General features: G+C 36.6%; 2 protein-coding genes and 1 pseudogene across 6 annotated transcripts; all 3 read left to right on the top strand.

The window, feature by feature from the left end:
- The first annotated feature begins 1,102 nt into the window (after positions 1–1,102).
- LOC105053036 (FCS-Like Zinc finger 17) lies at positions 1,103–2,456 on the top strand. 2 transcript variants are annotated; one of them, XM_010934037.3, is made up of 2 exons: positions 1,103–1,509; positions 2,117–2,456. In XM_010934037.3, the coding sequence occupies exons 1-2, from the start codon at positions 1,208–1,210 to the stop codon at positions 2,286–2,288; spliced, it is 474 nt and encodes a 157-aa protein (XP_010932339.2). In that variant the 5' UTR covers positions 1,103–1,207; the 3' UTR covers positions 2,289–2,456. The 2 variants fall into 2 exon arrangements, with proteins under 2 accessions (XP_010932339.2, XP_010932338.2); XM_010934036.4 differs by having other exon boundaries at positions 1,106–1,515.
- A 4,985-nt stretch (positions 2,457–7,441) lies between these two features.
- Positions 7,442–17,679, top strand: LOC105053038 (cell division control protein 48 homolog B). Of its 4 annotated transcripts, none has more exons than XM_073244533.1 (13): positions 7,472–7,743; positions 7,864–7,908; positions 8,280–8,335; positions 8,491–8,640; positions 8,717–8,824; positions 9,000–9,099; positions 9,322–9,606; positions 9,688–9,857; positions 13,961–14,089; positions 14,706–14,802; positions 14,916–14,993; positions 16,272–16,571; positions 17,543–17,679. In XM_073244533.1, exons 1-12 carry the CDS (start codon positions 7,603–7,605, stop codon positions 16,566–16,568), a joined length of 1,656 nt encoding a protein of 551 aa, XP_073100634.1. In that variant the 5' UTR covers positions 7,472–7,602; the 3' UTR covers positions 16,569–16,571; positions 17,543–17,679. The 4 variants fall into 4 exon arrangements, with proteins under 4 accessions (XP_010932341.1, XP_073100634.1, XP_073100633.1 ...); XM_073244532.1 differs by lacking the exon at positions 17,543–17,679 and adding an exon at positions 16,679–16,906; XM_010934038.4 differs by lacking the exon at positions 17,543–17,679 and having other exon boundaries at positions 16,272–16,906.
- Positions 17,680–17,750: 71 nt separating this feature from the next.
- On the top strand, positions 17,751–19,023 carry LOC105053314 (E3 ubiquitin-protein ligase RSL1-like; annotated as a pseudogene).
- The last annotated feature ends 1,471 nt before the right edge of the window (positions 19,024–20,494 follow it).

Below are 20,494 nucleotides of genomic sequence, written 5' to 3'. Positions count from 1 at the left end.
TCGAAGGTGGGAGGAAGCTGTAGCATCCAATCCGCTTGTTCGGCTTTCTATTAGCGGGTTGTGCTTCCATGGATGTCAAATATATCTATCATAAAGTGAAAAGTGCTGTTAACTGGATTGTTGGTTATGTCGTTGATCATTTTGAAGATGATATTTGAACGGATATGCTTGTTTTATCAATATCATTTCAGAATTTTTTTTTTATTTTTTGAATTATATTTATATTCATATTATATGAACAACTCGGCCTTGTCCAAAACAAAAAAGAAAAAGAGATATATCTTTGTATATAAAGAAGGTAATATCTTTATTAAGGATAATTTTTGATTCTTGCATTTCATTGTTCTCCAATATGAGTATATATAGATTACAAGGTCTAGCTATTGTAGAATACTAAACTACTCGATATATTTTTAACCCTTTCGAATTTTTTTCTTTTTATTTTTAATATTTTTTAATAAATAAAAATTAAAATTAACAACTATTTTTCCTTATATGAACAAGTACTGTATCACAATATGATCTGATTTCTTTTTTTAAAAGAAATTGCTATTGTGATATGATTTTATCATTGCCCCTGGTGAAATGATTTCCTCGCCCATTTCTCTTGTTCTATAGCTACGTAAATTCATTTGCCTAATGAAACGGTCCCTTACCAACTCACGTTAGCAAATATTATATTATGTCTTTGTTTCACCAGTGACAACTTGTTTATGGATGTTTTTCTAGTTGCTTGTGCAAACATTGTCAGAAGAGGGGTTTTTAGTTATGGAAGACTGACCTGCAGCCAGTCAAAAGGATACGACAACCACTCATTAATACAACTAGCCCGCACTGAAACTCCCACCTAATGTTAAATTATTCTCCCTAAGTTAGTACTTTTTCACGTGGGCTGGCCTAACTTAAAGCCACGTGTTAATTATAATGCCATTAACTTAACTAGATTAGAAGTTGTCTTAACCACAAAATTAAACCAAATCAAGCTAAGCTTAGCCGAGCTTAGCCACACCAAGCCGTACAAAGATCCAACATTATGTCATGTGAAAGAAGTGATGGATCCTTTGTGGACATCAGCTGGTTTTAAATATCCAACACTACTTCTTCCACCCCACACCCCTCATCCCATTGCCAAAAAGATCCCCCCCACTAGCCTTTCTCTTCTTTCCTCCCACCCTCCTTCCTTCCCTTTCTCTTTCTTCTCCTCAAGATGCTCCCAAGAACAAAGAGCATCTTCCATCCATGGGAGGAGGGTGGTGAGGCTTCTAGGACTGGAGTAACCATTAATGGAGGGCCCAAGAGGTTGACACCAGCAGCAGAAAGCCTCGTGGGTCTCCGGATTCTGATACAGCAAACCGGGCAAGGAGAGAATATTGTTATCAAGTCTACGTTGAGGTCATGCAGGCCAACTGCTAGAGCTCGCCAAATTGCCAAGAATTTTCAGGAGTCAGACTTCCTAAAGGCATGCTTCCTGTGCAAGAGGGAACTAAGCCCTGAGAAGGATGTTTACATGTATAGGTGTTTTCCTAGTTCCAATCTCCTCTATCTTTAGATGATTGGAGAAGAGAAGTAGCTTCCTCATAGATTAATATTGCTTCCTCCTTTTTAGGTTTTAATTGATAAAAATCTGGGATAAATGTGCTAGATATGTGTTGTAGTTACCTAGAACTGGCTTACTTGGAAGGAGAGGGGAAGGGTCCAATGTTTACCTTGCACCAGGGATTAAGATTTAGATGATCGAATGAAGTTAGATCGACTGATTGTTAGTATTCTCCATATTGAAAAAGCTTTGAGTTTTTTCATGATTTTTATTAATTTTTCGAACATGGTAGCTTATGTTAATTTTTTGCTTGATCTCTCTCAGGATTCCTTGATGTATTCATTTTTCATTTTAAAATCTTAATTAAATGTTAAAACTATCCAATATATTTTGTTTTCGGATTTACATGTTTCCCATCATGTTAAAATTGTATTAATAAGGATATTTTGATCTTGCTTCAGAAAAACTAATGATCATTATTCCATAAGTTTAATGATACTTGGCCATAAGACATATATGGCAAAGTTCATATCTTTTTGGTGGTTCTATTTGCCTATTGTATTTGTGATGTTATTGCAGGGGTAACCAGGGATTTTGTAGTGAGGAATGCCGAGGCCGGCAAATTTTGATAGATGAAAGAAAAGAGTTTGAAGCATCAACAAGAGATCGGCTTGGGGTGCCTCATTATCATCGTGTCGCCTCCAAGGTTAAGGAGTCTGATCGCCAGCGGCGGATCTCAGCTGTTGCTTAGACAACCTTAATTATGATGGAGAAGCTTGAACCATAATATCATGTAGTTTTTGTTCATTTTTCCTTGCTTTTGATCTGAGAATAAGGCGTTTTGTTCAGCAAGTGTATGATATGTATGATATATCTTGGAAGTATATAATAAAAGAGGCTGACCACCTTCTTTGAATAACTCTTTCAGGAGTTTTTGAGTTTGAAAACTACTTTGGCTCAAAGGGAGAAAAGAATGAAGAAAGAAAGAAAGAAAGCATGAAAAAAAAAGCTTCTTGCATACAAAACTTCATACCCTCAAAAACCAATGAATTTAAGATACTTTCAAGATCTATCAATATTTTTCTGGTCACTTGCAGTAATTGTACTGTTTCTTGTCACATAATATGGACCATCATCCATTCAATAAATAGCTTATCCAATAGGAACTGAACGGGACCCATTAATCGAATCATGCAACTAATATATGGGTCTAAATATGGCATCCCTCTCTTTTAGTGGATGAGTAAATCAATCTCTGTATGAACACAATTAGCAATTCGTATGTGCTCCCATGTTAAATTTTATTAGAATCTAGACAATATTGCAGCCAGGAATTGTTCATGGGCAAAATTCTGGACTTACTTCTCGTGACATATATGAAAGTAAAAGGAAATTAAAGACTCAAATTACGTGTGAACCAGAGCTTGTCCAAGTGTTTAACACCTCTTTGCTTCACTGAGTTCACTCTGGGTCCGATTCTTATTTGATACATCCTCAAAAATTTGAATTTGATTAATCGCAATGATTCTCTTGCCATCTCCTCCTTGGAGCTGATCATGGCTCATGTCTAAGATCTGTGTTCATTTTTATTTAGGCTTTGGGCCATCTCTATTTAAAATTTGACACTTTCTGTGCCTAAGTCTGGCCTATGATCAGCTCTACTTCTCTTTAAATTATTAATAACCGGGATGAAATCATGAGTGTACTTTCCATTAAACTTAGCTTCATGTTGGTTTTTGATAATTTAGATCTAAATTTTCATCCAGAGTGCCATTTCATGTAAGGACGAGCTTCATGGTTTCAATCGGAAAAAAAGAACGAGCCTCATGGTGATCATTATTTTCCAGCAAATTTACAGGGTGGTGTAGCACCAAAGTACATATGATGGAGACGTAGATATATGGATGCATCATGTGGAGGGACATTGGACAGCTGGTATGGCACAAACGTGGCATCTTCATAGGAAAGCACATTTGGTCCCATATGTTGGCACATGTTAAGGGTGGCAACCGGATTAGATACAAATAGGATCGTATATTAGCCGGGTCAAAAACTCAATAATCTAAATCAGATCTATTTATTAAAAAAATTAAAATTTAAAAATCTGATTTATTTATTTAATGAATAATCATATCTGATCGATATAATCTATTTATTAAACATATCAAGTTAGATTAAATAGATTAAATTGATTGAATAGGTTAAATAGGTCGGATAAAATATACCAAAAATTTATTAAACAGATTTTAAATAGATTAAATGAGTCGGATTATGATCCAATTCAATTATTAAATGGATTAGAACGAGTTAAATGGTTTCAGGATCTAAATCTGAACACAATCCATTTAATAAATAAATTTAGATGGATTGACTCATTTATGATCTAATTTTTTTTATATTAAATTCAATTCTGAGTTAGTTTGGGTCATACATTGCCACCCTCATATGCGGTTCTGTCATGGATAGAAAGTGAGGAGCATATGACTCATTTGGCCATCTGCTCACAGCTAGAAGTCCCAAATGGCACGCATTCGAGGGATAGAATTATGCGGCAGATGTGTGTCATGGATGTCGGAGCACGCGCGAGATGTGTGAGAATATGGGATGGGGTGGGGAACAATGAGTCTCGCGGCGGCTCTTCGTCTCATAAAAGAAAGGATACCTTGCTTTCGTGATCCCAAGGTTGCATGGTTTGCCCCATAAAGGCTCATGAAGAAAATACAAACAACAATACCATAAAGAAAATATATCAATATTGTCCCAATTAGTGATATTGTATGATGATTAATATTAATGATATCAAAATTAATGTATTCGGTCATTATTAAAATTCATTGTTTTAATATACAAATGACATCAATTTTGACCATCATTAAAATTCATTGTTTAATACGAAAAAAATTTGACGATCAAAATATATGATTTAATATAGTTTATTAATATATCATATTAAAATAATTGAAAGAAAGAAGAAAAAATGGAGTCCATGTTAATGACATTGACACCAGTGATAGGAGTTTTGCATGGAGACGAAAATTTTATTCATGATATAACATTAAAATTCATTGCTGGATATACACAAAAAATTTAACTATTTAAATTTTTTTATTTATTATATTGTTATTTTGATTGAAAAGGATCAGACCATCGTAATAAGTTCGGAGTGGTTTAATTTAGTTGGGTCTATCCATACATGCTCAACTTTTTCCTTCCCCTTGCTAATAGGGAAAAGGATATGGATGGGTCATTGCCCATGTATTACATCGGCTTGATGGGTTGGAATGCATATGAGTTCTTGTGAGAAACAACTAAATTTAAAATCATTGTTGTCCAAAATCCATGTAACAATCCTATTTGTCCATTATCACGCTCAACATCTGGTAATATAAAACTAAGATTATATTTGGTAGCCGGCAATTTGGATAGATTACCGATAATTTAAAGTGGACCCATCAGATTATTGTATTTGGTATGCTTTTTAGGAGGCAATCTAGATTGTCTTCCAAGGAGCAATGCAGATTATCTTGGAAAGAGATGGGTATCCAGATTATCACTTGTTTGACAATATTATCAAAAAAAATTTGGATAAAATCATCCCATGAAAAAAAATCACATAAAACCTACTCCTTCACCGATGGCTCTCATCCTCCTCTTCTTCTCTGAACTCTCCTATGCCCTCATCGCCCTTAACTGCCTCCTCTTCGCCCATGCCCCTATTATCTTCGGCCATAGCCCCCACTTCTGTGCTGGCATCGATCTCTCCTCCCTCACCTCTGTCATTGCCGCCCTCTCCTCTCGTCAAGTATATTTTAAAAATTTTAATTTAAATTTAGAAAATAAAATCAAACTCTTCTCCAATAATTTAAAATTTTATAAAATTTTATGAGAATATTTTGAGAATTTTATTTCACATTACTGGTAATCTAATTAACATACCAAATATGTCAATCAGATTTTCAGTAATTTTACTATAATATTATCTACGCGTACCAAATACGGTAATCAATATTATCAATAATTTAATAATAGCAATCTATTTTAAAAGTAATCCATATTATCTTCGAAGATTGTCTGGCGATGTACCAAATGCAACTTAAAAAATGAGCTACACCTTCTACACTTTGCATTTTATGACTGAGAGAAAGAAAAGAAAAAAGAAAAAAATATATCTAGAGTCTCGTCCCTCCAATCTTCTTTGAGGCCTGCCACATATACACCAATGCATGTCTCAAGTACTTTGCTCTCCTCCCATATAAATTTTAGTTTATTATTATATCATATCATACCGGTCCTTCCTACGAGCCAATCACCAAGATGAATACATGATGAATAGGACCTATAGGAAGAAGATAAGATGATTGATATGGTACACAGCCACATAATGCATAACGTATCGTGCATAATTTCTCCTTGATTAGGGTTAGATCTTTAAGTTCTTTTAACTTTTGTTGTTATAGGGGATAAAAAGTGCTTGCTTGCTAGCATCTTTATAGATGCCCGAGTTTCTGTTTGGGTGTTTATAATTTATAATCTTAGGATAAAATTTATGATGGGATATAGGATTATACATAAAATCATATTACGATAAAAATCTTATGTAGGTAATCTTATCCTATGTTTGGATAATAAATTTGGATTTCTTCCCCCCTCTTCTTCCTCTTTCTTTCTTTTTCATCTCTTCTTTAATCAAATTAATCAATTCATCATTATCAAAATATCATATTAATTATTATAATTATAAAATAATTTATATTAAGAAAAAGCTAACATATTTTTATGTATCATTGAGATTTAAAGTTAAAATCCATTTGGATTTGAGATGAATTTAAAATTTATCTCTTAATATATTATATGATAAGAGAATTTGAATTTTGAATCTTTAATTATCTTGACCAACAAATCATAACTTTCAAATTGATTGATGATATATTTATACTATTCAAGCTATCATATAAGTACCCATTACAAAACCCCAGCCATCGTCCAAGCTTCCTTATTGGGATGCTCCAAGCTTCTCACCTCCTGAGGATGGAAAAAAATAGAGAAAAAACTGGAGCGAAACATAAAAAAATTCAATGAAAACAAAGGAAAGATAGAAAAAATAAAAAGATAAGACCTTCACTTGAGAGAGATCGGAGGAGTTTCTTAAGTTTCGATTAGGTTAGAGGGAGGCTATCGACAGGGAGGAGAGAGAGGCGGAGGTGGAGGAGGGTGAGAACATAAGGGGTGGTTGGAGAGGGGGAGGAAATGGAAGAGGGGGAGGGCGGGGCAGGGGAAGGGGGAGGAAAAGGTAGCACGGGCGAAGAGGAATCGAAGTTTCCATCCGTTCTTAGGTGGATAAATATCATGAAAAAATTGATCAATTTTTCTATTGATCAACTTACCTATGTTCTTATACTTTTCAAGATAGATAAATTATTTTTCATAAATATATTTATTTATGAAATAGAGAAAAATCTTATTCATTTAGGAGGTGGCTCAATCATTTTTTTCATTAGCCAATAAATTAGATAGTTAATTTTATTCCTAAGATATCCCATCTTCATTTTCTATACCTTCATCATTTAATACCCAATAAATGAGATGTCTATTTTCTCCAAACCTAAAATATATAAAGGATATTATGAAAAATATGAATAAATTTTTTAACAACTTATTCAGAAAAATAATAATATAAAAGAACATAGATAATAAATTTCAAAATTATTTTTTCATGTGTAAAAAAATATAAATAAATTATTTTTTTATCTAAATATTTTTTAAAAAATATTTATTTTTAAAAATATAAATTTTTAAATAAATTTTTTTATCCACAAAAGAATGGATCAGGGTCGGCTTGGGATGTGGTTCAGATAGGGCTCATCAACGGACCGGGTTCGCAGTGTAGCTCGGGGCCGTCTTGGTTCAAACTTCCCTTTCCGAACCGCTTCATTTGCGCCCCCGCCCCTTCCCTCGTCGCAGGGGTTTAGGGTTTTCTTATTGTCCCTTCTCTCTTCCTTTTCTTTCGTGCCTTCTGCACTTTCCGATCGTCCAAAACCTAAATCCATTTCTGGAGTTCAATCCGGATGGAAAGCAACGGCGGAAGAGAGGGAAAATGGAGAGCCGAGGAGGTCGTCGCAGGCAATAGCAGAGCTCTGGAAGCCCTCAGGGAGCTCATCATCTACCCTTTCCTCTACTCCAATGAATCCCGGAAGCTCGGCCTCAAGGTAAAGCTTAGTTATGTTAATTTAACAATATTTTTTTTCCTTGGCGGCTAATTTACGGAAGATATCCCGATTCTAATTTATTGGATGGTTTCCCCTCTGTTTGGTGGTCTTCTTCAACAGTGGCCCAAAGGATTGCTTCTTTTCGGGCCTCCAGGCACCGGAAAGGTATCATTTTTATGAACACCATTGGTTCCTGAGTTAGATCATAAGCATCATTTTGAGCTATACTAGCTGATTTATATATATGCTGTTTAATAGTTATGCAATTCTGTGGGGGGAAGTTAAACATGAGTACGTTAGTGAAACATTGAAGAGAAAAAAATTCCATCTTGCTGTTAATCCTTGATTGTTTGTGTTCAGACTGAGAGCCTGAATGATTTCGCTCGAGAATGCCGCACATTTGTTATGTGTCGCATATGGATGCTCATAAAATCTATTTTTTGGTTTTCTGAAATTCTTTTATTCTTATTAGTTAGAAATGATGTAGTCTCACTGAAATATGTTTTTCAAATATTTCTTTGTTGGTTGTGTGTCAGACTAGCCTGGTTCAAGCTGTTGTTCGAGAGAGTGATGCTCATCTAACTATGATCAAGTACTGAATCTGGAGAGATGCCATTTATTTTGCCTAATTATGATGTTAATGATGATTCTATGAACCTTTTATTTCTTATTTTTCTTTTATTGTACGTTTTCACTTATACTTCTTGATGAGATTTATTTTTATATATGTTTGTCTATGTTCTTCAGTCCATATTCTGTTCATAGAGCACATGCTGGAGAAAGTGAGAAATATCTGAGGGAAGCATTTTCTCAAGCATATTCCCATGCAGCATCAGGGAAGCCTTCTGTTATTTTTGTTGATGAAATTGATGCCATTTGCCCCCACCGTGACACCAGGTAAAATTTGGAAATTGTTATAACATTGTAGATTTGATATTTTTGCCATGGCTTCTAAAAATTATCTATTACCCAGGAGAGAACAGGAATCTCGCATAGTTGGTCAGCTTCTAACCTTGATGGATGGAATCAATACTTCAGCAAGGAATCTCCCACGCATTGTTGTGGTGGCATCGACTAATAGGTTAGACATAACGAGATATACGATGAAACCATTTATCACACTAATAATTTTCATAATTAGGTTCAGCTTTCTAGAAGCTGCACCCATCTAGCATTTTTTTGCAAGCCAATTGCTTATATTCATATCCTGAAGTTCTCTATTAAGAGAGAGTTGTTGCTTGTTTATGTCTTATAAGGGTGGATGGGATTGATCCAGCATTACGAAGGCCAGGGCGTTTTGATTCTGAAATTGAAGTTACAGTTCCTACCATGGATGAACGCTTGCAAATTCTTGAGGTTTTAGGTTCTTCTTTCATGCATACTTTATTCTGTGATTAATATCATGATAGATGTCAATGTTACTTTAAGTTAATTAATAAATAGAAAGCTTGGTAATTGAATTATACACATAAAAGAGGAGGTTATTTTGCTTCCTATTGGGCAGTAAATGATGCCCATTTTAATGGATATCTCCATGTCCATTTTAATGAAAATTATGGCCTTCTTACTTTGGTTTAGCTCCACACGAAGAACCTTCATTTGGATGGAAATGTTGATCTACAAGCTATCGCTGCATCCTGCAATGGATATGTGGGTGCTGATTTAGAAGCTTTATGTCGGGAGGCTGCTAGGTTTGCTCATCGTAGGATGTTAAGTTGTGCTGGAGATGGTGACTCACTTGTTTTAAGGATGGAAGATTGGGAATGTGCAAGAGTTGAGGTTGGTCCAAGTATGACAAGAGGTGTCACTAAAGAAGTTTCGAAGGTATCATGGGATGATATTGGAGGATTAAAAGATTTAAAGGTCAGATTGTGCTTTTGTTTTGAATATCCACACATTCTCTTTAACCCCTCTTCTCTAACTCAGTTGTAACATCTCTAACAGAAAAAGCTCCAGCAGGCTGTTGAGTGGCCAATTAAGCATGCTGATGCATTTGCAAGACTAGGAATATCACCAGTACGAGGTGTTCTTTTACATGGGCCACCAGGGTGCTCAAAGACTACCCTTGCTAAAGCTGCAGCTAATGCTGCCCAAGCTTCTTTCTTTTCCTTGAGGTTATTTCTCAACTGTATAGAGAAATAGTTCTTGCTTTCTGAAGATCAAACTAAAAGACAACAGATGCAATGATTCTGTTCAATTATATTCCGTTGTGAACTCAGTAATGATGAAGTAGAAAGGGAATAAAGTACAGAAGATTATCTCTGTCAAAGTTTTGAAGAGCTATGTAGCTAACGTATTGATTGGATGATAATATTCTCACTTTTAGAGCTGCATTTTAGATTTTCCCATTTTCTACTTCTGATATGCATTTACATGGTCTTCATTGCTTCTTGGTCCTTAAGATTTCTCTCTTACTGCTGCTATAGAAGACTATGAATTATATCACAGAAAAGATGATCACTGGATTTGATTTTATAATTATATCCCCTCATTCTCAGTTCAGACATGGTTTTTCATTATAGATGTACACAAAATAACATGCACATACAATTAATGGTAATTAGTCTCGCTTTAGAACCTGCCATCTGTCCATATACGAATACATCCAAGCTGTCTTAACTATAATTATATCATACCTTGCAGGTTTCATATGAATTCCAAGTTGGCTGTATGTATTTGCATCTGATTGCTTTGTATATGGGTAGAGTTGTCTTTGTACTTCCTCTATTAATTTGATTTTGTTGAAATTCTAGTCACAAGAGACCAAGGATTTAGGTCCTGCTGGAACAAGACAGTACCATATGGTTCTGATAGGAAGCTGGGACCTCACACTTGGGACACCTGTGGGGCACCGGTCTTATGAAGCGGTCTGTCCTGACTGTTCTTGTTTCATCCTAACACTTGAGATGCATCGAGATGACTGGGACAGACAGGGATGTAATTTTTCAGTTTTTCCTTTTTATTTTGTTGTGACTTGCTGTTTCAGTCTGTCCTGACCCTACCGTCTTATCCTGGTACCACTGTGTCCCAGAAACAAATGAGACAGGGCTTGGTATCAAGATTTAAACCCTTGCAAGAGACTAGGGATTACAGTAATTAGTGAGTGGATTGGACGCTTAAAGTAATGCTCTTATTTCATACCTCGGTAGTTTCTTCTTACAAGTAAGGCGAAGGAAAACCTTAAAATCAGTGTAGGTGGGAACTGGAGGTAGGTGGGAACTGGAGATATTGCTTAAATAAATGCACCACCCACTTACCGGACCGCGCCCCAACCCCCTCCCCCTTCAATCAGTGAAATCATCTGTTATTATCAAATATGTGGTAACAAGAGGCAAATTAAAGGCATTAATAATCTTTTTGAAGATCATCAAACTTTTCATGCATGCAGTTGAAACTTGATATAATCTTATACTGATATCTGGAATTGGACTTTAAGACTCTTTGACGGTAACCTATATGAACTCTGACAGTGTAAAATTCAGTGAACTGATTCCCCTATGGGAAAAATGGAAAAGATGTTGAATTGCCCAAGATCAACTTGCAAACTACCTTTTGAATATATGGAAGCCTGACTCCACTACATGTTGCAAAATGTTTGAGCCTACACCGGGTCCTGATAAAGAAGCATAACAAGCATCTTGACCACCATCCTCATTTTCATCTCCATTTTTTTCCTCTATCATCGAACGAATCGTCACGGTTATGATGGCCCTTCTACTATATGCCCTCAGGCATGGTCATGATGAAGAGAAAGAATAGGGGATTTTTTTAAAAAAAAAAAAAAAAATCAGGCCATGTGTTCAGTTTGCTCCTTCGTGGAATTAGTTTGTGCATTTTTGTGGCGGTAAACATTGGAGAACAATAAAAGTCTACTTGATGCTAGACAAGGCACAGGGAAAATTATCTGCTAGGGTTTAAGGATGCCTGAAGGAGATTTATCTGAATTTTATTTTCAGTATTTTGTACATTGGCATATTCAAAATTAATTTCAGATAATACCAACTGTAAGTTTGATCAACCTAGTTAAATCTACAACAAGATTGGTGCTAAAGTGTTCTGAGTACTTGTATACTAGAATTCTGGGGCTTGCTTTTGGACGAGTTTCTTGTTAGGTTGTTCTGACCTGATGGAGATTATTGGCCATGCTGGAAATGGTGTGGCAGCGTGATGTGCCTCTTCCGACAAAGTCTGTAGGTTGTTGATATCCCAATGGAAGATGGTGCTCTTTGTTCTCTTGGGCTGGGTTTTTTATGTGGGCTTGGATGAGGTGAACTATGTGGTCAGGAAACATGTTTTTGGGTTAATTTTCAAGTTGGCTGAGTTCAAGGGCCTGTTTTAAGTTCCTCAGTGGTTCTACCAACTTCTTGGCCCTTTGAGGTTGAGGAAATGAGGGTTGGTGAATCATTGTTACTAGCCTATGGGTTCAACTATCTTAAAAGAATTTTGTTCCAACTTATTGTAAAGCCTGTACATACATATCTATTATACTAGGAGATTGTACAGGGCTATTGAATGTTTATATGGTGACTCAAGGGGTCCATGATAATGTAGCTTTTTCTTTGAGAAAACAACAAAAACTTTATGCATGATTGGTAAATGTCCGGTGGAGAATTTTCATTCCTGGATCATTTGGCTTTTCACTTCATGTTTATGTTGGTCCAAGTCCTTTGGTAAATCATATTTTTGCTCATACATATCAAACACAATAGAGTTGTGATGCCAATAAAGGTCAAGCATATGACTGCCACTTTAATTCAGAAAAGGGGACAGACAGGAAGCTTGCATATAATGAGTTGTATTTATGCTGTATCCTGGTGTCCTATAGCAAATAGATGATGAACAGTCCCCACTGTCCAAGAACACGGTAGGGGGCTACATGCATCTGTACATTGATACAGTGTTTGACTGAGGTTAATTATGCATTTGTGTGGACTTCATGATCCATTTGTTGGATGAACATGCTGCTGACACTAGTGACTAGGAAAACTGATGACCATCTGCTGCATACCTACATTAGGGAAGTCCAATCCAATTGATAAAACTGAAAGTCATCAACTATTCTGCACATTCTTAGCTTAAGGATGCATCGTTTCTTTCATTCTATGTTTGAATATGTCCCTGTAGAAGCACCAGTCATTCCTCCTTAGAAATATCCCCATCTTGGCCAGTTTTGTTCCTTTCCCACACAACTGGCATCTGCCAAGTGTTACCTCAAGTGCAAATATGATCCTTATGATCAGATTATTCTGAATCGGTACTATGGTGGAAGATGATTCCTATGTCAGCATTACTACTATGATATATTCCAGAAGAAGAAAAACCCATGTATGCAATGGAGTATGTTGCAAGGATGATGATATCACATCAAAACATGAAATGTACAGGATCTACTGTTTTTTAACCCAATGATACAGCTACCTGTGAGAGAAATATAGGTTCGATGGTTGATGATCCTTGCAGGAAGTTTGAAGATCTGGGAGATGAGGCTCATGAGTTGCCATTCTTTGTTTTATGTCATGGATTTGATAGTCATGTAGTTCTTTATATATCATTGAACTTGAGTGATTGCACATGTAACTTTGCACCCTTCCACATTTCTTCAATGTGACATATTTTCTAAATTGAAATCCACATCTTCCTGAAGTCATATCCTAATTGTTACTATTTTTGTTTCTAAGTGCTACTGATATATGCATTGGATGTTAGCTGACCGGTAATTTTGGTTCTTTTGGTATTGGAGTCCCGAAGAATCAATAAAGAAAGTTGGTTAGTAATGCAGAATCCAAGTGACTGCAAGAAACATGAACAACCTGTTATCTCTGTACTCAAGACATGTCTTTGAGTTGCGTCAGAAAAACTTTTCTTGTCTGCTGGTAGCACACACTAATTCAAGCAATCTAATTATTATGTTTCAGAGGATTCAGTTGAATGTTTGGCTGGCATAAAGTAAACAGATAATAAGCATGTATTAGTTATGTCAATTATATTTACATCCTTAGCTTTTTGATTTTCTGTTAAGTTAGAAATCATCTTCTTGTTAGAGATGTGGTCCTTGAATAAAGTAGGGCTATGTTTTATTCTGCTAATTTTGGGGAAAATATCTTGAAATCAAGTTTTTGTTATGGTTGATGGTTCTATCTTCATGCTTTTGGTTTTCATTAGATTTTTCTCTGGGCAGTTGCAATGAAGTCTTTTGATATCTTGTAAAATTATTCAGTGGTGCAGAACTGTATTCAAAGTATGTTGGTGAAGGAGAGGCCTTGTTACGAAGAACATTTCAAAAGGCACGTCTTGCAGCACCAAGTGTTATATTTTTTGATGAGGCAGATGCAATTGCTCCAAAACGGTAAGCATTCAAAGTTATTTAAGCACATCAATACCTCAAAGACTCCATTAATGACGCTAGTGCTGTGAACTCTATTCAAATTTATAAGAGGGAGTAAACACAATAATGTCTTATTTCACTTGAAATATGTACGGGAAGTTTCCTAAACATCCTTATTATTATCATGTCAACATGTATCTATGATTCCTAAAATTACTGAATACATGGTCTGAAATTTCCACCAACCATTCTAGATTAAATAATCCTGTGGCTAATTAACTAAAACTTTGTTTGATGCAAATACTATTCTTTACAATTCAATTTTAATAATCTGAGGTGCCTTCCACCTTCTATTGCATGAGTAATGTGAAAAGACATCCTCACAATCTCCAAATGTCCCTAGTCTCGTTCATGAGCATTCATGAATGGACTGCATTTGGTCCATTTCCTTTTCAAAGATAAGGTCCAAGTCTCGTGGTGATGTGTAATCTTTATGACATGAATTATTTGCAGGTTCTGTTATCAATATTTCCCCCAAATTAAATATGTGATTTGATGAATGCTAATGGCATTCAATTGCAACTGCACATCTTAAAATTGTTCCTGCCTGTTTGTTAAACTTGTTGCTGTTCTTCAGGAGTGGCCATGCTGGGAACTCAAGTGGCAACATCACTGTTGGAGAAAGACTCCTGTCTACATTATTGACTGAAATGGATGGTTTAGAACTAGCCACAGTAAGCCCTTATTTCATGTTCTTGGAAAGCCCTTGTATACATGAAAAAGGCAGCTGTCTCCTCTTTCTATAGCTCATTGTTGGGTCTGTTTACAATTCTTCTTTCATTTATAGGGAATTATTGTTTTGGCTGCCACGAATCGTCCCCATGCAATTGATGCGGCTCTTATGCGTCCAGGTCGCTTTGATTTGGTATGTATTGATTATATGTTTTTATTGGTGGTCCTTGATTTAACTATGTTGTCAATAAAGGATTCCCTCATGATATACTTTTACATTTTGGTTTTATGTGCAGGTAGCAATGTTCTCTTTACTATAGGTTCTAAATATGTGCATTATATTGGAATGCTTTGCCTTTTCCTTATTCCCTTCTTTTCTTGTTTTTTATTCTTTAGGAAGATCTTTTCAATTTTTCTCTTGATCCTCATTCTTCTACCTTGATGTAAGAATTTTAAACTTGTTCATCTCGGAGTCTTTCTTAATCCTTTCACTGGGGACAAATGCTCATATTACTCCCCTTTACTTTCTTTGCATATAGCATGTAACTTTAGTTGTCACAGGCATCATATAGCATGTAACTTTAGTTGTCACAAGCATTCTGTCTTTGATACCTAAACTTATGATTAAACTTCAAATTTTCACATATTAACATGTCAATCAATCTAATCACTAGATGTTAAGGGATGGGTCTGATATCAAAGGCAAAAGAAGAATGCTATTTACAGTATGCATCAATTTTCTTGTAGGTTTGCTGATGATGTAGTGTTGCTTAATGAGATGGACTCGTCAAAAATGTGATGGCATTTTATTAAAAGAATTTCTAGAGGAAAATTGTTTAGAAATTTGTTCTGGAAAAAAAAAATGCAATATGGGAGGAACTGAGAATGTACATAAAATTAACAATACATAGATCTGCAAAAATTTGTTTCCAGTGCCTTCAATCTATATTGGAGTGGGCAGAGTGAAGATGTATCTTGGATTTATACTAGGGTGAATACCAAATAGACAAAAGGGAAGATTGTATGACATGCTTTCAAAGCTATTTTTATTTGGATATATGCTAGATCTTGGATAATGGCATGAAACATATCCTAGAAATTCATTTTTACAGGTTGTATGTCCAGCAGCCTGTTGTCCCCTCCTAACACAAAAAAAAAAAAAAAAGGAAGAAAAAGAGGGGATAAGATTAATGGCTGACTCGTCAAACTTTTTGCTTCATTGCATGGAACCACAGTTAAGTACCAGATGAGAAGATGTAAGATTTCATTTGCAGTGATCTATCTTTGTTTCTATGCATGCATTTAAATTTAAAAGACTGATTACATGTTTAATTCCAGGTCTTGATCCTGCTAGCTTTAAATTTAGTTATCTTACTCTGATTGTGATTCTTTTTGAAGTTTATTGCTTGTACCTTTAGTCAGAGAAGCTGTAATCACTTTGTTGGGCACTTAAAATGTTCTTATGCATCAGGTGTTGTATGTACCTCCCCCAGACGTAGAAGGCCGTTATGAGATACTGAAAATTCATACAAGGCAGATGAAGTTGGGGGAAGATGTTGATCTTAGACAGATCGCGCAATGTACTGATCTATTTACCGGTGCAGATCTAGAAGGCCTATGCAGAGAGGCAGGCATGGTAGCTCTTAGGGAAGATTTATCAGCTGCTTCTGTATATAATCGTCATTTTCAGACTGCTAGAAATTCGCTGAGACCCTCACTGACTAAATCAATAATTGAGGAGTACTCCACCACAAGGTTTCGCCGCTGAGACGTAAGTCTCCAATCTGTATAAATCTTTTTATGTCTGTGCATACTTGGGGTGCAGCTTCAAGAAAAAGCAAGCTGTAGTTATGTGTGGATTCACCCTTTTGTTTACAGTGAGTCGTGTACTTGACAACACCTTCAGCCATGTGAAATACATTCTGGTATTGAAGGGATTCTTTGGAGTTGATATCACTATTTTTGACGGCAGTGATGCTTAATTAACTTAACAGTCGTGGAAAGGGGTGGATTGTTTATTTGTAAGAAACAATAGGAATTTTGATTTGCTGACTGCCTGGAATTGATTATCTAGAATCTATGAAAAGTATTTCAGTTCTGATGTTATCATTGTAAGCATTGGCATCATACTTGGGTGCACATTATATTTGAAGCGAAATTTTGTTCATTTTGTGTCTGTTTGGATCTTTGTTGCAAATTAGTTTTGAGTCTGGCTAGACTGGTTGGCAGGATCTTTGAGGGCAACATCATTTAGCTTACATTAGGCTAGTTAATGGTAATCCCCTTGCAAGGGATCTTATAACATGCCAGCGTTAGGGAACATGGGGATTTCAGCCGTAGGATTGCACGCACGCGCGCACGCATAGATATTGACAGCATGCAAAAGTATATCGAAATCATTCAAACTTTCCCATAAACTATCTCCAAACTTAATTTCTCTTCCACCGAAGAGTCGTTCTTAGAACGGCGTTAAATATCCATCCTCTTCCCAATGCTTAGATCGCTGTTCCAAAGAAAGAGAAGAACCAAATTAATGACCTCACACCCTGCATGTGGATCCCAACAACATTCCAAGTTCTAGAAAACATAACTCCAAATTAAATCACAGTTTAATTTACATGGAAAAAAAATGATCACCAGTATGGAAATTTAATGCCTTCTACCAACCGTATAAACGTTCCAGATTCCTTCCGTCCCACACTTACTCTAAATAAATATACTCACCATTCTTTCCATGTCCAGAGAGGAAGAAAAATGGGAGAGCCATCCTGCACGCAGTTCATTCACCAAGTAGATGATGTCTACTTCTCAGCACTCTCCCTTGAAGAAGAGCAGCTCTTCCCAATCTCCGACGACAAGCGTGCTGAAGAACTTCAGCTCCAAGAAGTGTCGGCAAAACGACTCCATTTGAGAGGCGAATCTTCTAAAGCCTACCGAAATCTTTTGTAAGATTTGCATGGAAGCATCTCAGACAACGGAAATGTTCCAGATCAACGACTGCTCCCATGTCTTTTGTCGGGACTGCCTGGCCCGATACCTGGCTGCAAAGATTCAGGAGAAGATATCGACAGTGAAGTGTCCTGAGATCAACTGCCAAGGGGTGTTGGAGCCGGAATTTTGTAGGGAGATGGTCCCGGCCGAGGAGTTCGAGAGGTGGGAGAACGCTCTTTGTGAGTCCATGGTGCTGGAGTGTAAGAAATTTTATTGCCCTTTCAAGGATTGCTCAGCACTCTTGGTGGATGATGGGGAGGAGAGAGTGGTACAGTCCGAGTGCCCAAATTGCCGACGACTATTTTGTTCTCAGTGTAAGGTGGCAGGCATTCGGGTTTGAGCTGCAAGGAGTATCAGAGCCTGGGAGCCAATGAGAGGGGGATGGAGGATCTCATGCTGTTGGAGATGGCCAAGAAGAAAAAATGGCAGAAGTGCCCGAGGTGCAAGTTCCCTGTGGAGAAGACAGAGGGTTGTTTTTTGTTATCTTTTAGTCTTTCTTGTTTCTTTCCCCATCTAGTATGGTACCTTTGACTGATATGGTATAAGATGGTTGTAACAAAGGTGCAACACTTTTAACAAGTCACCTCCTCTCTTTCCATAGCTACTCAATAATTTAGAATGGAGTGCTAATGCTTTATTTGGAGCATGATGAATTGAAGATGTAAGTGCAATGATGACTTTCGAAATAAAATTAAGTACAGCAGAATATGAACACATATTGAAAGAGAGATATTTTGATCTTATAAATGTTGATTTTGTAGCTTGCTCCATGTTTATGTACATGTGTTGTGCTTATTCTGGTTGCTGCTTTTCAGGTGTGGATTTGAGTCCTGCTATGGATGCGGATCGCCGTGGAGGGAGAGGTTGGTTCTGATGGATTGTTGATCTAGCTTCAATTTATCCATGTTGGACCCTGGATTCTGAATGTTATCACTGGATTCTGAATTTTGTCAACATGATCAGTCTGTCAGAGTATATTTTGAGACCTCTGTTTATTTACAGGCTCTGTCCATCATTTTGATTTGCCAAAACATTAGCATCTTCTTATCTGGTTGCACAATACTCTAACTTCTGTTGCCCGTATAAAATTGTTCACCAGTCAGATTTAGTGAAGCTCATGTATACAAAGCTTGGCAGCTAACCCTTATCAAACCCTGCACTCATATCTGCTGCAATTTAGTAACACGGGTGACGAGTGCGATTCTTGAACTCATGAATGAGGATTTGCTATAACTTGTTACTTCTGGAATCTGGATCAAGATTTCATTAACATTATGGTTCCTTACATCTGACCTTAAAGTGGCTCAACCACAGTTACCACAATTTTGCAACCATGCATGTGCTAAATCATTTTTCGTGATAGTTTCGAATTAGCCTAAGCTGGGTTGTTGATCTGCTCTGTTGTTGCAAATCTTCAAACATGTTTCATCAGAATAGGTATCCATAATGTTTACAGACTAAAACTCACATTGTTTTCATCAAAGATTATCATACATACATGTATTTGCCTCTGCGGACAGCATTTGCAGCACCCTTCTTTCCAACTCTCTCTCTCTCTCTCTCCAGCTCTCATATGCATGGTCATCTGTCCTCAGTTCATGTCTACATACTGGACATGAGTTGTGCTCATCCCGTCAATCAGTAAAATGGAAGACAAATCTAAGTCAGAGATGATGACCATAAAAAATTACTTGATACTATTTTCGAGTACTTGTTTTTATGACAGCAATAATCAAAAGTGACATTATTACCAGCCATGGGGGATGGACGGACGAGATGCTTGAAAGGTACCTCCTTCATTTTGCCACGGGAAGGTTTTGCAGCAACTTCTTTTGAGGCTGGTGGTGGTTGCCGTAGCACACCACCTATTTCCTGGAAACAAAAGGTGGTTTAGGTTTTAATATTCATCTTGGAAAGGATGTCTTCATGATAAGAACTGATCTGAAAATGTGGGTAAATTGGAGAGACAAATGATGGGAGGCACTTTGGAAACCAAATGATGGCAATCTTCCATGCCTTTCTATATTTAAGTTGATAAAGCTTACCTTCGTTGTGTGTCGTGATATCGTTCGTGTTAGCTCCTCCAAGGCTTTGAATGTTGCTCGTTCTATTGATCTTATGGTACACATCCATGAGTCAATCAATACCTCTGCTAAATTTCAAAGGCTGCCTGACTTCTATAGGGTACCGCTTAATTTGTAACTCCAAGAGCATCACAAACTGTTGTTCCCTGTGACCAAGCCTCTGCTTCACTTTCTATTACGCACGCGTTTCTTTGGAATAAACAGGCCTAATTATGAATGAAATTGCATATTGGAATTTTTTTTGATCCGTTACATGCAAGAGCGAGCGAGTGCAACATATCGGGGCCTAAAATCTTAATCCATGCCCAAACTTACTTGTACACTGGTAGTTGCAGTCATAGTCATTAATTAGTTTATACACTTCTAAATCAGAAATTTGTTTTACATATTTGAACCATTTGATTTATTTTGTCCTAGACGCAATTTTGGATGCCTTGGGATACCATTGCCCTTCACTGTACAAATAAATAATATGTGGCCTATGTATCTGTATTACGTAGATGGTGCTGGTCCGCTTGAGAAGAGGGAAAAAATATTTAAAATCAAAATCCTTAGAATTTCCATTGATGACAATGATGCCTCGAGTTGCAGTATTTTTCAGATTTTTACGCTCAAAATC

Source organism: Elaeis guineensis, chromosome 10 (assembly GCF_000442705.2).
Source record: "Elaeis guineensis isolate ETL-2024a chromosome 10, EG11, whole genome shotgun sequence".
NCBI classification, from domain to species: Eukaryota; Viridiplantae; Streptophyta; class Magnoliopsida; order Arecales; family Arecaceae; genus Elaeis; species Elaeis guineensis.
The sequence above is the reverse complement of the archived record's forward strand: the minus strand, read 5'-3'. Positions and strand labels throughout refer to the sequence as shown.

Coding starts and splice junctions, on each gene's coding strand:
- LOC105053036 (XM_010934036.4), top strand. CDS start 1,208: ATGCTCCCAAGAACAAAGAGCATCTTCCATCCATGGGAGGAGGGTGGT. Junction 1,516..2,116: donor AAGGATGTTTACATGTATAG/GTGTTTTCCTAG, acceptor ATGTTATTGCAG/GGGTAACCAGGGATTTTGTA.
- LOC105053038 (XM_073244533.1), top strand. CDS start 7,603: ATGGAAAGCAACGGCGGAAGAGAGGGAAAATGGAGAGCCGAGGAGGTC. Junction 7,744..7,863: donor CCCGGAAGCTCGGCCTCAAG/GTAAAGCTTAGT, acceptor CTTCTTCAACAG/TGGCCCAAAGGATTGCTTCT. Junction 9,100..9,321: donor AACGCTTGCAAATTCTTGAG/GTTTTAGGTTCT, acceptor ACTTTGGTTTAG/CTCCACACGAAGAACCTTCA.